This window comes from Dendrobium catenatum, unplaced genomic scaffold (genome assembly GCF_001605985.2).
Source record: "Dendrobium catenatum unplaced genomic scaffold, ASM160598v2 fragScaff_scaffold_1409, whole genome shotgun sequence".
Classification (NCBI taxonomy): domain Eukaryota; kingdom Viridiplantae; phylum Streptophyta; class Magnoliopsida; order Asparagales; family Orchidaceae; genus Dendrobium; species Dendrobium catenatum.
In genome coordinates, this window is record NW_021319871.1 from 269,552 (window position 1) to 286,040 (window position 16,489).

At 35.8% G+C, this 16,489-nt stretch overlaps 1 protein-coding gene across 2 annotated transcripts in view; it reads left to right on the forward strand.

The window, feature by feature from the left end:
• The window catches only part of LOC110102404, a 68,608-nt gene extending 61,581 nt beyond the window's left edge, over positions 1 to 7,027 (forward strand). The window contains exons 3-6 of one of the 2 annotated variants that reach the window (XM_020830736.2): positions 6,258 to 6,319; positions 6,399 to 6,467; positions 6,555 to 6,611; positions 6,695 to 7,027. In XM_020830736.2, the coding sequence (XP_020686395.1) occupies positions 6,258 to 6,319; positions 6,399 to 6,467; positions 6,555 to 6,611; positions 6,695 to 6,739 (233 nt within the window). In that variant the 3' untranslated portion in view covers positions 6,740 to 7,027. The remainder of the gene's footprint in view (positions 1 to 6,257; positions 6,320 to 6,398; positions 6,468 to 6,554; positions 6,612 to 6,694) is intronic. The other variant, XM_020830737.2, reaches the window with a different exon arrangement.
• The last annotated feature ends 9,462 nt before the right edge of the window (positions 7,028 to 16,489 follow it).

Genomic DNA, 16,489 nt, shown 5'->3' on the forward strand with positions numbered 1-16,489 from the left:
TCCAAAGCAAACCCACAGGTTAAAACTTTTCCAAAAATAACATCTCATAAGTTACTTTCAAACATAAGCAATCCCCCATATATATAGGTATGAAAGGGAATACAAAGAGACACATTACATTAATTTTAACATAAGAAACTAAGCATCAAAAGCTTAGAAATCCTTCCCCATGCTCACGGAAATCAACCCAAACCAGGAACTGAAGAAGCCACCGTGGGAAACAAGGAGGCCGCACCGAACCAAGGGGCCACGACCTCAGGAAAAGCCCAGGCACGGGAAAACCAGCGGCCGGCCGGAATCCAAGGGGGCAAATGCAATGAAACCATGGAGAAAACTAAGGAGTCATGAATGGGAATACAAAACACCTAACTTGGAATTTCAAAAGCCCTTTTTAGAACCCCAAGAGACATCATAAAAGAAGACTTTAAAACTCTAAATAAAATTTATTAAAAAGTAAGATAATAAATGAACTAAAATGTTAGCTAATAATGAGCTAACTGTTAATTCAATAAATGAACTAAAGTCCAGCTCATAAATAAGCTAAAATTTCAGCTCAAATTGTAGACTCAAGGGAAGCCAAAATTCATATTATTTTGGACATGAGTTGACCCCCCTTTTGTCTACATTAGACTCCCCTTCTTGCGAATTCAGCTCCTGATGAATTGGTTGATGATTCCCTTGAGGCGGTACATATTGTTCATCGAGTTGCTTGAGTTTTTCACCAAACCTTTTCAGAATTTCTTCTTGCTCATTCTCGAATTGCTGTTGTAGATATCTTTTGTACTTCTCAAATTTTTGATCACATAGGAACATGTGATATTGAAGCTTGTACAGTCGATCTTGAAGTGGGTCAGTAGAATCTCCTTCTATAGGTAACCATCTGTCCAATAGAGGTGGGACATCAGGATTATGTTGATCGCTTTCTTCCATGAATGAAGCCATATTTTTGATATTTTCCATTTTTTAACAGACTCAAAAAAGACTCAAAAATTACAAAACTCACAGAAAGACTCAACCTAAACTTAGACTCACAAATAAACGCTTTGACAAACTTGACAAACTTAGACCTGACAACTAAAACAAATTTGACAAACCACAAACCTAGGACTTCCTAACTTGCTCTGATACTAAATTGATGCGAGCAAAAAATATGGGGGACCCATATTTTTTGATCAACAAAAAATAAACGAAATGACACCGACACAACAAGAAATACTAGGAGAGGAAAGAACAAACTCTTACAAATAAAATAAAAAGACACCCTAAAGTTGCTGCACTTGGAGAATAAAGATACAGGTGGAGTGACACTTGCGGAGAGACGAAAGAGGTTAGAAGCTCGAGAAGAAAGAGTGGAAAGAGCCCGCAGGATTTCTGGATGGGATGAGAAAGAAGGGTGGAAAGAGCCTGCAGGATTTCTAAAGCAAACCCGCAGGTTAAAACTTTTCCAAAAATAACATTTCATAACTTACTTTCAAACATAAGCAATCCCCCATATATATAGGTATGAAAGGGAATACATAAAGACACATTACATTAATTTTAACACAAGAAACTAAGCATAAAAAGCATAGAAATCCTTCTCCATGCTCACGGAAATCAACCCAAACCAGGAACCGAAGCAGCCACCGTGGGAAACAAGGAGGCCGTACGGAACCAAGGGGCCATGGCCTCGGGAAGAGCCCAGGCACGGGAAAACCAGCGGCCGGCCGGAATCCAAGGGGGCAAATGCAATGAAACCATGGAGGAAACCAAGGAGTCACGCATGGGAATACAAAACACCTAACTTGGGATTCCAAAAGCCCTTTTTGGAACCCCAAGAGACATCATAAAAGAAAACTTAAAAACCCTAAATAACATTTAATAAAAAGTAAGATAATAAATGAACTAAAATGTTAGCTAATAATGAGCTAACCCTTAGTTCAATAAATGAACTAAAGTCTAGCTCATAAATGAGCTAAAATTTCAGCTCAAATAGTAGACTCAAGGGAAGCCAAAATTCGTATTATTTTGGACATGAGTTGACCCTTCCTTTTCCTATATTAGACTCCTCTTCTTGCGAATTCAGCTCCTGATGAATTGGTTGATGATTTCCTTGAGGCGGTGCATATTGTTCATCGAGCTCCTTGAGTTTTTCACCAAACCTTTTCAGAATTTCTTCTTCCTCATTCTCGAACTGCTGTTGTAGATATCTTTTGTACTTCTCGAATTTTTGATCACATAGGAACATGTGATACTGAAGCTTGTATTGTTGATCTTGAAGTGGGTCAGTAGAATCTCCTTCTGTAGGTAACCATCTGTCCAATGGAGGTGGGACATCAGGATTATGTTGATCGCTTTCTTCTATGAATGAAACCATATTTTTGGTATTTTCCATTTTTTAACAGACTCAAAAAAGACTCAAAAATTACAAGACTCACAGAAAGACTCAACTTAAACTTAGACTCACAAATAAACGCTTTGACAAACTTGACAAACTTAGACTTGACAACTAAAACAAATTTGACAAACCAAAAACCTAGGACTTCCTAACTTGCCCTGATACCAAATTGATGCGAGCAAAAAATATGGGGGACCCTATATTTTTTGATCAACAAAAAATAAACGAAACGACACCGACACAACAAGAAATACTAGGAGAGGAAAGAACAAACTCTTACAAATAAAATAAAAAGACACCTTAAAGTTGCTGCACTTGGAGAAGAAAGATACAGGTGGAGTGGCACTTGCGGAGAAATAAAAGAGGTTAGAAGCCCGAGAAGAAAGAGTGGAAAGAGCCCGCAGGATTTCTGGAGGGGATGAGAAAGAAGGGTGGAATGAGCCCGCAAGATTTCCAAAGCAAACCCACAGGTTAAAACTTTTCCAAAAATAACATTTCATAACTTGCTTTCAAACATAAGCAATCCCCCATATATATAGGTATGAAAGGGAATACAAAGAGACACACTACATTAATTTTAACACAAGAAATTAAGCATCAAAAGCATAGAAATCCTTCCCCATGCTCACGGAAATCAACCCAAACTAGGAACCGAAGCAGCCACCGTGGGAAACAAGGAGGCCGCACGAAACCAAGGGGCCACGGCCTCGGGAAAGAGCCCAGGCACGGGAAAACCAGTGGCCGGCCGGAATCCAAGGGGGCAAATGCAATGAAACCATGGTGGAAGCCAAGGAGTCATGCATGGGAATACAAAACACCTAACTTGGGATTCCAAAAGCCCTTTTTGGAACCCCAAGAGACATCATAAAAGAAGACTTTAAAACCCTAAATAACATTTAATAAAAAGTAAGATAATAAATGAACTAAAATGCTAGCTAATAATGAGCTAACCCTTAGTTCAATAAATAAACTAAAGTCCAGCTCATAAATGAGCTATAATTTCAGCTCAAATAGTAGACTTAAGGGAAGCCAAAATTCGTACTATTTTGGACATGAGTTGACCCCCCCTTTGTCTACATCAGGATGTATATGGGTTGATCTATAAGGTGGAGAGGTACTTTCCCATTAATGGGCTAACGGAGGAGAAGCTTACAATAGCAGGCTTATGTTTTGAGGGTAAGGCACTGTCATGGTACTAGTCGAGAGACCAGAGGTGACCTATCAGGGACTGGAGGGAATTCAAGAACTACATAATATAACGTTTCCAAACTAACCGGGGAGGAGATTTCTATAAGCAGTTCTTTGCTCTGGCAGAGATTAGTAGCAGACTACCAAAACAGTTTGAGCACCTAGCCAGTAGGGTGGAGCATAGTTTAAAATTGCGCAATAAGAGGCACGCTTCAAGGCGCGCCTCTGCGCAATTCGGTACCATGCCGCCTTATTGCCTAAGCAATTTTGGGCTTTGTTGAGGCTTACGCCTCAGGAAGATTGAGGCGCGCCTCAATTGTGCTATTACGTAATTTTGGCTGAGGCGTACGTCTCATGATAGGAGCTTGCAGGCTTTTAGGGGGCGACTTGTATCATTGCATGGAGCGATTAATACCGGACCAAATCATCAGGGAGCTTGCAGATTTAAAACTTTTTTTTTCGGAATAGGGACAGATTTTTCGGTTTGCTAACAGCAAAATCTACTATTGTCAAATGCTCTCCAGGTAAACTTATTTTTGCAAAGTATCCGTATATGCATAACACTTTAATATGTTATGATTATCACTTTTCTTCTTGAAAATAGTTGAATGGTGGATCCAATTTGGTGATTCAACTCCTACGTTATAGAGTTTTGCAGTTAGAGTTTTAGGTCTCACTTGTTCTTCCTCTAGGTGTGAGCGAAACTGGAGTACATATAGTCAAGTGCAAAAGAAGAGAAGAAATCGACTTATGGGTTGAGGAATAAACTCCCTTGTGTATATTATGCACAACAAGAGGTTGAGAGATTGGAGGTTGAGGAACAAGGGGTTGAAGGATGATGAGGATCCTTTGGTGTGTGATGATGTAGCGTCTGATAATGAGTGGTTCATAGATGATGAGCAGATTTTCCATTATCAGAGCTACAGCTAGAGGATCTAAGGGTGGATTTCTTGTGGGGCGAAGCAGATCAAATGGGCACATCCACTAATTCTGTAACACAACAAGCAAATAAAGGTATCCCACAATTTCTTATGTGCTATTACATTATATTAACCTTGGGGTGGAGCAATTATCTGATATGATATTTGAGGGGAACTTCATGAAGGGGCTGAAGGTAGAGATCAGAGCGGCAGTGAAAGTTCTGATACCTCATTACTGGTGGGAGGCCATTAAGTTGGCACAGCTTGTGAAAAGTCAGAATAATCTAAAGAAGGGAGCTAGGAGCAACAGCTCTGGAGGCTCTTATAGGACGACGACCACTTCTAGCACCCAAAGGAAGGGCCTACATCATACAACATTAATGAGACTACCAGAGAGAAGCTAGTAAGAGGGAGGAGTGGGTAATTTCAAGACGCTGACAGAGAAGGAGATGCAGGAGAATAGGGCAAAAGGGTTATGTTTTCAGTGTGATGAGAAGTACACTCTAGGGCACAGGTGTAGGGATCAAACTCTTCAGGTTATCACCACCTATAATGATGAGGAAACTGAGGGAGGTGAGAGAGAGATGGATGACAAGTTGCATCTGGATGTGGCGGAGGTCTCCCTGAATTCAGTAGTAGGATTCATTTCGAATCATATGATGAGGTGAAGGGTGAAAAAGCAGGCATGGAGGTGGTTTTATTGATTGACAGTGGGGCTACCCATAATTTCATTTCCACTTAGGTTTTCAACCAATTGGGAGTGAAATTGGTGGACACTGATTATTATGGGGTGATTATGGGTATATGGAAGGTATAAAAAGGCTAGGGGATTTGTAGAGGAGTGGTGGTGACCATCCAGGGGATTTAGCTAAGGGAGAATTTTCTCCCATTAGATTTAGGCAATACTGATGTCATCTTTGGGATGAAGTGGTTGCAAACCTTGGGGAAAACCAAGGACAATTGGGGAGCACTCACAATGGAATTAATGGTTGATGAAAAAAATGTGGTTATAAGGGGAGATGCAGGGCCATCCAAAGTCATTATATTACTTAAGACCATGGTTATGAGCATCCACTGGACTGGCTTTAAATTAGGAAGTATGACCAAAATATGAGTTTTTTTTTTTTTTTTGAAATGAACTTTTCGGTATATTTCTCTAAGAAAACAAGTAAGAGACATTTGTATCCAATTATGAGTAATGAAGCATATAAAGTCATATTTTTCTTTAAGACTTTCTCAAATAATATATTTTTTTATTGCCTTTGGCTTTAGTAAGATTCTATCTTCTTCAAGATTTATATTTTTTCATGAAAAAACTATTTAAGATTTCCTTATTTTTTCCTTTTAACTATTTTATATCTCATTATCCTTAGTATGTAGGATATCATATAAATCATCATAAGCAGAGGCCACAAAAAAAATGATGTTAGTTTTTTTAGGGAAAAATATGAAGTTCGAAGTGCTTTTCTTGCTGGAAATCCCTGGCCGATGGAGAGCTGATAAGCAATAGGGCGAACCCTTTTTTGGCTGCATTTCGGATATTAAAGATATTTCTCACGTGGCTTATGGGCTCTTATTCCATCATTGTTTTTGGCCAAAAAAGGTGTATTTCCTTCTAGTCCATGGAAAATATCGACAATCCACAATGTCCATCTTTAGTTCCAGCTTCTTGGCGATTCTTGTAGCACTGCTCTAATGTAAAGTTCTGCAAGAAAGTAAGAAAAGAATGAAAAAGAAATGTTAAACATACTTGACTCTTTTTTTTGGAATAGTTGGAGCCTCGAGTTCTGGAAGGGTTGTTCGTCATGTTTCCTCTTTTGGTGACACTTCTGAGGTAATGTGTTCGATCATCAATCATGTTGGTTTTGATGGTTTATATGCTTGTTTGTTATCATTAATATTGATTTTTGCAGGAAGTTTGTGAAGATTTGCATGATAAAAACATAGAGGAAAAAAAGCTGAAGAAAACGAAACATACAACGGTAAATATACTTGACACTAAATTTGCGTTCAATGCTTTTCTCCAGCTCTCTATTCTGATTCTTGTTATCATGGTTTTTATTATTTAGGTATCTATGAATTCAAATAGAGGAGCAAAAGTGCTAAAGAAAAAGAAGACATGCAAGGTCTATTGCCTCTTTATTTTACTTTAAATTACTTTCTCCTATTTACTGACTTCTGTTTTACTGATGCTTGCTGCATTTGAAAGTTCAGAAGAGCAAAAGGAAGAAGTTCAAAACATAAACAGCCATAATGAATCACGGAGGATTGCTGAATTTAGCTGGTTGATATGCGAGGACAGTATATGCTGCTGAATAAAACAGAACGGGAGGAGGGTTTATAGCTAGCCATTTACAAGGTTTTGTAATTTTATCCGAGTGGAAAATTTATTGATATATATATTTTCTATCAATTGTTAACTTATTACTGTACAGATTTTGTGAATCAACAATATACTATCCTTTTTTTTTTATTTGAGCAGCAGTTGTTGTGCATTTTGTGGATTTAAGTATCCATCAAATCAGCTGTTATTGTCCTTTAATGTTTGCGTCTTTTTTTCTCCCCTTTATATCTTTCATCTATATGAGGTGGAAATCGCCTTCACTGTCCAATCAATTTCAATCTACTAGAAATAAATTTGTTTTAGTTTATTTCATTTTGCTCTAAAAGAAAATAAATTGGCTTATGTTGGCCTCACTTTTGGCCAAGCTTAACACAATCCTTGAAGGGAGTTAAGAACCGTCTTATGTGACTCATCTTGGCAATTACTACCTTAGGCTAAATTAGGCCATGTTTATCTTGAGCCTAGTTGATCTTTAGCCTTCTCCTATCAATTTTGGTCTACTCTGGATCATGTGTTTTATTTCTCTTAACCTGGATCTTTAAAGGTCAGCTTTACATGCTTTCATTTGCTCTAGTTAGTTGGACCACAACTCTTAGGACCAATTTAAGCGTAGCCTAGGCTCACCTTATCAATGATGTATGCTTATTAGACCAACTGGTAAAGCTCAAGACCATTATATTACCCTTAGACTAACCCAATGAGAAAGGTTATTCTATTTTGGTCCTAAAAGGACTTTAGGTCCTAAATTTCCCAAGTGTCCATGGATCAATTTTAGTCAAAGTTGGCTCTAGCTCAACTTTAGCTTTTGACCCAAACCCCACATTTGGATGAACCTAGCTTATCAAGCCCCTTGGCCATGGTCCACTTTAACCTAGGGTTGCCCAATATCTTTTTCATAAGCGTTAGACCTAACTTAGACATTGAGGAGCCAAAAGGCCACCCTTGGTAATAACCTAAATATATCCTATGTCTACTTAGTCAACCATAGCAGTTGATTTATTGATTTTGATCAACCCTAGCTTACGCTAGGAAGATATCTTGTATCTGTTGGATCTCAAATTTGATCTCCAAATGCCTATGATAGGTTCACATAGCCTTCTGTTTGGTTCCCATTATCATAGATATTGTGCCACTCATTGGGGCCTCGTCAAATTGTCTTATCATGCAGTTCCACTCACATAGGCCCAATCCAGTCAGCTTTGCATGATTGGATAATAGGATTAACCTATTTCAATAAAAATAAGTGCTTAAAAAAATATAGAAATTTCATTACACCTCTGAAGTACATGAAATAAATTGTATTATTTTTTCTAAAATTAAATATTATTTTACAAGAATGTCAAAACAAATTCCCTCTATTAATTAAGCAGTTCTAGTAATTTTTGGAAGCTTTGATACAATTAAGTTGCCTTTCGTCGAGCCTTAATTAATTCTAAGAAAATTGATCACTTTTAATGATTCTTTTTTTAATGGAGTTTCACTGAATCTTAAAAACCGATCAGGATTTTTGGGATTATGTTTGCTAAAAAGAAAAAAGAATTGCCTTGCTGACATTGGAATTTATTTGATTTTTAATTAGCTAATAAAAAAAGTATGACTTTTAGAGTAGGTTAATTGATTTCAATGTTTATTTTAATATTAATTAACTAATCAAAATAATTCTAACTAATCTAAGCAGTAATGCCACTATGCTTTGTAAAGATGGATCATGTCATGCATTATATAATGATTGGATAATTATATCATATTTTTATTTATTTATTTTTAGATAATTATATCATATGTGTCATGCATTATATAATGATTGGATAATTATATCATATGTGCATTTAAATCAAAACAAATGTTTTGATATAATTTTTTTTTATAAGAATTAGATCTCTAATCATGCATGCATATGTTTTGAAAAATAATAATGTTAAACTAATTATGGCATGAATACATTCATCCGGACAATTTTTAGAATGTAGTGTTATAGTGATCACGTTAAATTTAATTAGATGCAATAAGCCTTTGAATGTGATCTGCTGGGTCCTTGACTAAACCTTCTTGCCTTTGCAACCTCCTTTGGTGTGTTGGTTCATTAGTTTATTTATCTTGCTTAGTAAGAGTCACTAGGAATGTTAGCACCTGCTTTAGCTTAGTTCTATTAGATTAAACCAATCCAGCTCTCTACGTTAATATGGTTCAAATCCATACAATCTGCAATAGGCTATAAATCACCTTGTTATGCTCATATCAATCATATATTTGTGTAGTATCGCATTAGATCATTAAAAGCTTAGTTTGCACACATCAAACCTAGCTTATTTACTCTCTTTAGCGGAGCAAGTCAAGGTCTTAACTCCTATAAATCAAGCCCTACAACTACCCATTTGAGAACTCTCAGCTTAGATTTTGTCTTGGGAACTACATTACATGTAGGATTGTCCATGGCATTTAGATGTATGAGGTCGCCGTCTTGTAACCCTTTGTTACATACACATGTCCCATGGATATATCATTTTGACATTATTAGCTACACCATATAATCATACGGCTAGGGATATCCTAGCCGACACTCATAAACTTTGCAAGAATTTTTCTATCTCCATCCCTTCTTACTAAGCTATTATCCCTAGGAATTTATTGCTTGGGCAAGCCAGTCTTTTTTATGAAAACCTTAAATACCCCATTACATTTATAGGTGTTGATCTCTTCTTGCACTAAGATTCTCCTCTTAGGTGTATAGATCCCTTTATAAGCTTACGAGTTTAATGAGATTTTTATTAATGTTCCATCATCACCTAATCATCTGATCATAATAATAACTAGGATGCATTTATATTAATAATCATGAATCAACGCATAAACATACTAATGAGTTTCACCATAGATATATATTTTAGTATAGAAATTTGAAATATCATAAAATTACACTTTATGATTGAGTCTATCTAGTTTAAGTTACTTTTAAAGCAAGATTGGCTTATATATACTAGGCTAGGTCTATTGCACTTGGTTAAAACTAATTCTATTTGATTGATTATCTGGTTCATTCTAAAGAAGATCTATGCATTTCATCCTCTTTCAATTCAATTCAAGTCCTCAATTCTTGTTAAGGGTGAGCCATAACTTAACTTTGATAAATTATTGAAATTTGCCTTAGTCGGGTTGGAATCTTGATGCATATTTGAATTGGAAACTTTAAATTAAATTTTGAACAATTTAAACTATGATTTTAGCAAATTTTTAGTCGAATTGAATGTATTGACTAGACAAAACAATTAATACCAAGAGTGGTCCAGTTTGAGTTGCAATGAGCTCCAATAAATCAATTGAAGCATAATAGGTAACTTTAGGACATAAAATGGATGACCAAAAGATTTTTAAATCTTGCATGCTTATATTCAAATCGATTAACTCAATGAGATGAATCCAACGAGCCTAGGATCACATAATTCCAATGACATTCAGACACTTAAATGCTGAATAAATATTTAATAATCTAGGGAATCAATACATGCTATACGATTGAGTGTTTAGATTTTTCTCTATATTTACAAGGCATTCTACTCTCACAAATGTATAGTATGCCATCTTTCTTTACATGAGTGGGAGCCTAGGGACTTGAGCATGAATTGGCCTTGAGAATAAGAGAGCTCATAGCTCCTCTCAAACACCACCATCAAACAACTGTTTGACCTTCCCTATCAAACCATTGCCCAATCACCATAGTAGTACCACTACATGACCATCATTGTTAGAACAACATGATTGGTACATAGCTTTATAACCTTTGATGGACCACCATTTGACCTTCATCTTCCAACGAACATCATTGGACTACCATCATCCGATAATGATCCTTTGACCATCATCAGCTGAATATGAGCTGTTGACCTACATCTTTCAAATACAAGCCACTGACCACCATCTCTCAATTATAGTCCTCCACCCACTATTACTTGACAATAATCCTCGAACCCAACTACATCTCCCCAACTCTAGTCATTTTTTTGTAACTATAATTGTTAGGACACTATCAACTGTTTATAGTCCTTAACTACCATCTCCATGTTATGATCCTTCAACCACTACCACCCAACTATGGTCCTCTGACCTTTATTTCTTGAATATAAGTCACCTAGCTCCATTATCCATTACCCTTCTATAGTCTTTTGACCAATTTCATCTGACTATAATTCATTAGCCTCCATAACCCTACTATAGTCCTTCGATCAATATTATTTGAGTAAAGTCCACTAACCATATAGCTCTACTTTGATTCTCTAATCACCATTGAACAACTACATACCAATAACTTAGAGTTCGTCAGGGTTGTTAAGCCCTTATGAACTAGTCCCGAGATTAACCAAGAGAGGGGGTGAATTGGATATTCAAAAACTTATTTAAGAAAAAGAAAAATCTTTTTATATATTGCAGAAAAATCTTTTTATATCTTGCAGCAGAAATAAATTAAATTAATAATAAAAAGATTAATCAGAGATTTTACTCAAGTAGTTAATCATTATAAAAAATAAAGTGAAGAAGATAATTAGAAAGAACACACAAGATTTATAATGGTTCGGTACAACCTGACCTACTTCCACTCCTCGGAGGCACACTCAGAGTATTGTACTATACCTTTAGTGACTCTCCTTTAGCCCCCCACAGCTAGGCAGAAAAGCCCTTACAAAATCACTTCGACCTTTCGCGGTATGGAAGAGTAGCTAGGTTCTTTGACACCAAAGAGATATTCTTCTTCTTCCCAAAACTTCCCTCAAGACTAATGTTGAATCTGATGGTACTAAGGTGGAAGCTTGTTAGAGCAATCATGTGAAACTCCCTCCACACTCTCTTGAAACCCCCTCTAAGGATCTTCTCCAACTCAAACTCCACCATTTTCTCTCTCCCTTTCATGTTCTCTCTTCAAGTTTTATCTAGAAGAACGAAGACAAAATGGCTGCCAAAAAATACTTACCAAGTTCCTTCAAAAAGCCTAAATAGAGGGCTTTGAAAAACCCTAAAAATCAATCTTAGTAGTAAAGATCATCCCATACGATGTGCGTAAAAAGAGGGCTTCAAAAAATCATAAAAACTCAATTCCAACGCTAAATATCATCCAGTACGTTGTGCAGAATTTGACCTGATAGTTATGGACAATATTAGGATAGTCCTAATCGATCTGTTCAAATTTGTTAGATCATCCAGGACGATATTGTGGATCATCTTGGACTATTAGAAGAAAAATTATGGTAATTCATCTTGGATGATTTAAGAAAATCAAATATGTCGACAAACATCGTCCAATACAATATACAGATTGATAAGGACGGTATGATTGAACAATTTAACCATAATTAGTCCCTAATCACATAATCAATTTAGGCATAATTTGTATTGATCGTCCTAGATGATATAGATCATCCGGGATGATTAGAACAAAAATTGAATCTTAAATCCTTGCCTAAATTATATTTGGCAGCTATTTTTCAAGATTATAATGAATCATCCTGGATGTTCAAAATCATCCAGTATGATTAGTTCAATGACCTGATCATCTTAGATGATATAAATCGTATAGTACAATTAGTTCAAAACTTGAACGTCTGGTTTTTACTCAATCTCACTCCCCCTGAATGTGTGTGTATGGTCAGCAAGCAAGCATACACCCTTATAGAACTTGACTCAAGAAATAAAAAATACATCAATAAATATTATAAAAAATATTACAATATAACCTATTCTATCCAATCTTGAGCCTTGGATCTTTATTGGATGGTGCCTGATATTTTTGAAAAGTTAGTACACACATAAATAAAAATCTATTACCAATATAATTATACAATAGGATGTGAGCTACAATATTTGTTATCATAAAAAACATAAACTTATAAACTTGAGTTGTAATAATCTCTCCCGTTTTTATGATGACAAATATTACTGGTTGAATTTACAAATTTAAAAATAATTTCTCCTAATCTCTCTCTCACTAAGATAATTATATTAAAACCAGGGAAAATTTAAAAAAAGTTTTTTTTAAATAAAAGATATTAAAAAAAACTATAAAATAGATAAACTAAAATAAATATAGGATGAACATATGCAACTTAAATACAAATATAACCAGTTCTCCCTCTTTGATATTATAAAATAGAAGAGTCATTTTAATATAAATTATATCATAACAATATCTTCTTGCTCAATTTCAGGGAGTACTTAGAAATTTTTTAACGTCTCTTTGTTCTGAGGCAATTTTCGGGCGATCTAGGGCATCCTCCGGTGCGAGAGTTTCTGGCCCTCCTGGCCGGCCGTTCTTGGAATTTTTGGTTTGCTTTTCTTACCTTCCGCATCTTGTTCTCTCTAGTGTGTAGTTTTTGCTGGTCTCTTTGCGTTTTCGTGTGGGGAGATAATGAGTCCGTCGTCATTTAACCCGCCTCCTTCTTTTGAAGGGAAAACACGCTCCTTTAAGGATGCTCTTGCTGGTGTCTCTTCGTCTTCTTCCAAACTGAAATTTGTTCAATCCTCGTTTAAGGGCTGCCCTGCCCTTATTTTTGAGGATTCGGTTGTTGAACAGCTAGCTGCTCTATATGCTTTAACCTTGGTTGGTAAGTTTGTCCTTATAAGGCCTAATCTTGATGTGATACAAAATTTTTTTGTGAACCTTAAACTTTCCGGCTCTTTTCATGTGGGTTTACTCGATCAAAGGCATGTTGCTATCCAATTGGCTAATTTTTTTGATTATAGTCTGATTTTTGCTAGGCGTTCATACTATATTCAGGCTTGTCAAATGCGTATTTTGAAATGGACTCCAGATTTTGCTGTTAGGGAAGAATTTCCAATTGCTCTTGTTTGGATTTCGTTTTCGAATTTACGTTTTCATTTCTTTAACCACCAAATTTTATTTGGTTTGACTTCCATCTTTGGCCGGCCCTTGCCGACAGACCAAGTATTCAACTGAAGTTTGGATTGGTTCTGAAATGAAAGGCTATTTTCAGAAAGTGGAGTTTGAAAATTTGCCTATATTTTGCACTTTTTGCAAAATGCATGGGCATGCGGTGAATCAATGCTTTCGAAAAAACCCCCAATTACGTATTGAGAAGAATACTTTGAAGCATTCATCTGTCACTAATCCTACCGAACAACCCCAACTTGTGACCCCCGTCATTGGACCCGATAAGGATCTGCATGAACATATTACCGTGTCTGATTCTATTGATCAGGGAATTGATCTTGTTAATACATTGCCTAATGTTTTAATTCAGGCTAGTTCTATTGAATGTGGTGCTAATGTGATCAATTCTGTGCAACAGGCTCATCCTTCACCCTATGACATTCTTAATCATAATATAAATGAGGTTAATGCTCTTGTAATTTCTAATTCTCATAATGATTAGAATGTAGATATGGGTACTAATGATGTTAATCAGTTGGCTGATGGTGATAAAGAGGAGAATGCTATTCCCCTTGAGGATGGAGAAATTGCGGACATGACCAAACAATTAATTTCGCTTCCTAACAATAAAGTTGTGGATATTTGGGAAGATGATGGTGGGATTATGGATGATGATGGTACTCATCTCCATAATGCTGGTAAAACTATTTCTTCATCTAACTATAATAGTGATAATCTTTCTAATACTGATGAGATAATGACTGCATCTAAATGTTTTACCTCGGATGACAACGATACTAGCTTTATTAAATTTCTTAGTAAAAGGGGCCCCAAGCCTAAGCATGTTACAGTACAACCGGCTAGAAACACTCCTAGAAAAACTCGTTCAAATACTTCTCATTAATTTGTTTGTTATGTTTAATACTATTATTTGGAATGTTAGGGGCATAGGATGCCCATCATCTAAGATTTTTGTTAAAAACTTATGTCGCATTCATCATATTTCTATTCTTGTTTTGCTTGAACCACTTATCCCTGCTTCTAGGTTAGCTAGAACCTCTCGGTTTTTGGGTTTTAACAATGCTGTTTTGAATGTGGCTAATAAAATTTAGGTTTTTTTTGAAAAAAACTATTGCAATTGACGTTATTAGTGATTTCACTCAAGACTTACATTGTAAAATTGAGGCTTTCAACTTTCAGTGCTCTGATTCATTTGTTTATGCTGCTTCTTCTCTTTATATTAGGAAAATGCTATGGGATCAGCTTATGAACTTTAATTGTATTGGTCAATTGCCTTGGATGGTGGGAGGTGACTTCAATGCTATCACTAATCCTGCTGAGCGAAGTGGAGGTTCGCCTCCCTCTTTTCGTTCTATGGCTGACTTTAATAATATGATTTTAGTTTGCAACTTGATCGATATTGGTTTCACTGGTAACAATTTTACGTGGAATAGGGGTCATTTATGGCAAAGGCTTGATCGTTTTCAATTTAATGATTCATGGATTAATGCTTTTAGCTATACCAATGTTCAGCATCTTAGTAGAACTTTGTCAGATCACTCTCCCTTTCTTCTAAACACTAATAATAGACAAATTAATATTCCTGCTCAATTCACGTTTCAGAATATGTGGTTACTTAACAACACCTTTTTTGAGGTTGTTCAGTTTAACTGGCAAGCCCCCCTCATCCCGGCAATTTTATTGTTGGTATGAATAGGCTTTGGCTCAAGCTTAAGAGATTGAAACATGTTCTCAATTGGTGGAACCGTAATGTTTGTAGAAATATTTTTTCAAACATTCTTCAAGCTGAACAATGTGTTGCTCTTAATGAAAATCTTTGTGTTATTGACCCTTCTGAAGCTAATTTTTCCCTGCTCAATCAATCAAAACTTGATCTTTTTAACTTTTAGGCTCAGGAAGAGGTTTTTTGGAAGCAAAAAGCTGCCGCTAAGCACTTGGTTGAAGGCGATAGTAATACGAAGTATTTTCATGCTTTAACTTAGAGGAAAAGGATTAAGAATAGTATCACCAACATCCTTGGAGATGATGGTACCTTTTCTAATGATCGTATTGAGATTGCCAATTTATCTGTTAATCTCTTCACTAACCACTTCAATAAAGTTTTTAATCCTCTTCAGGTAACATATAACTCTTTCATTCCTAATATTATCTCAAACGAGGATAATGTTTTCCTCTCATCTCCACCCTCTTTCGAGGAAGTTAAAAATACTGTTTTGGGTATGAATAGTGATTATGTTGCTGGCCCGGACAGGTATACGACTTTGTTTTTTTAAAAAATGTTGGCATATTATTAATGATGACATTTTCTTGGCCACTTTAGATTTCTTTGCTGGTAATCCTTTTCCAAAATTTTTTACGTCATCCTCGCTTGTTCTTATTCCTAAAACTGCTTCTATTCAAATGTGGAATGATTTATGGCCTAGTAGTCTTTGCACTTTTTTCAATAAATTGATCTCTAAGATTATTACGAATCGTTTATCTTCTATTTTGCCTAAAATTATATCTCCTTTTCAAATGGGGTTTGTGAAAGGTAGGGCTATTACGGATAATATCCTTTTGGCTCAAGAGCTTACCCAAGATTTGGATGTTAAAGTTAGAGGAGGTAATATGATTTTGAAGCTTAACATTGCCAAGGCTTATGACAATATTAGTTGGAATTTTATCTACTTTATGCTTAAATGTTTTGGTTTTAATAATGTCTTTATTCACCTTATTAAAAATTGTATTGAAAATGTGTATTTTTCCATCATTTTGAATGTTTC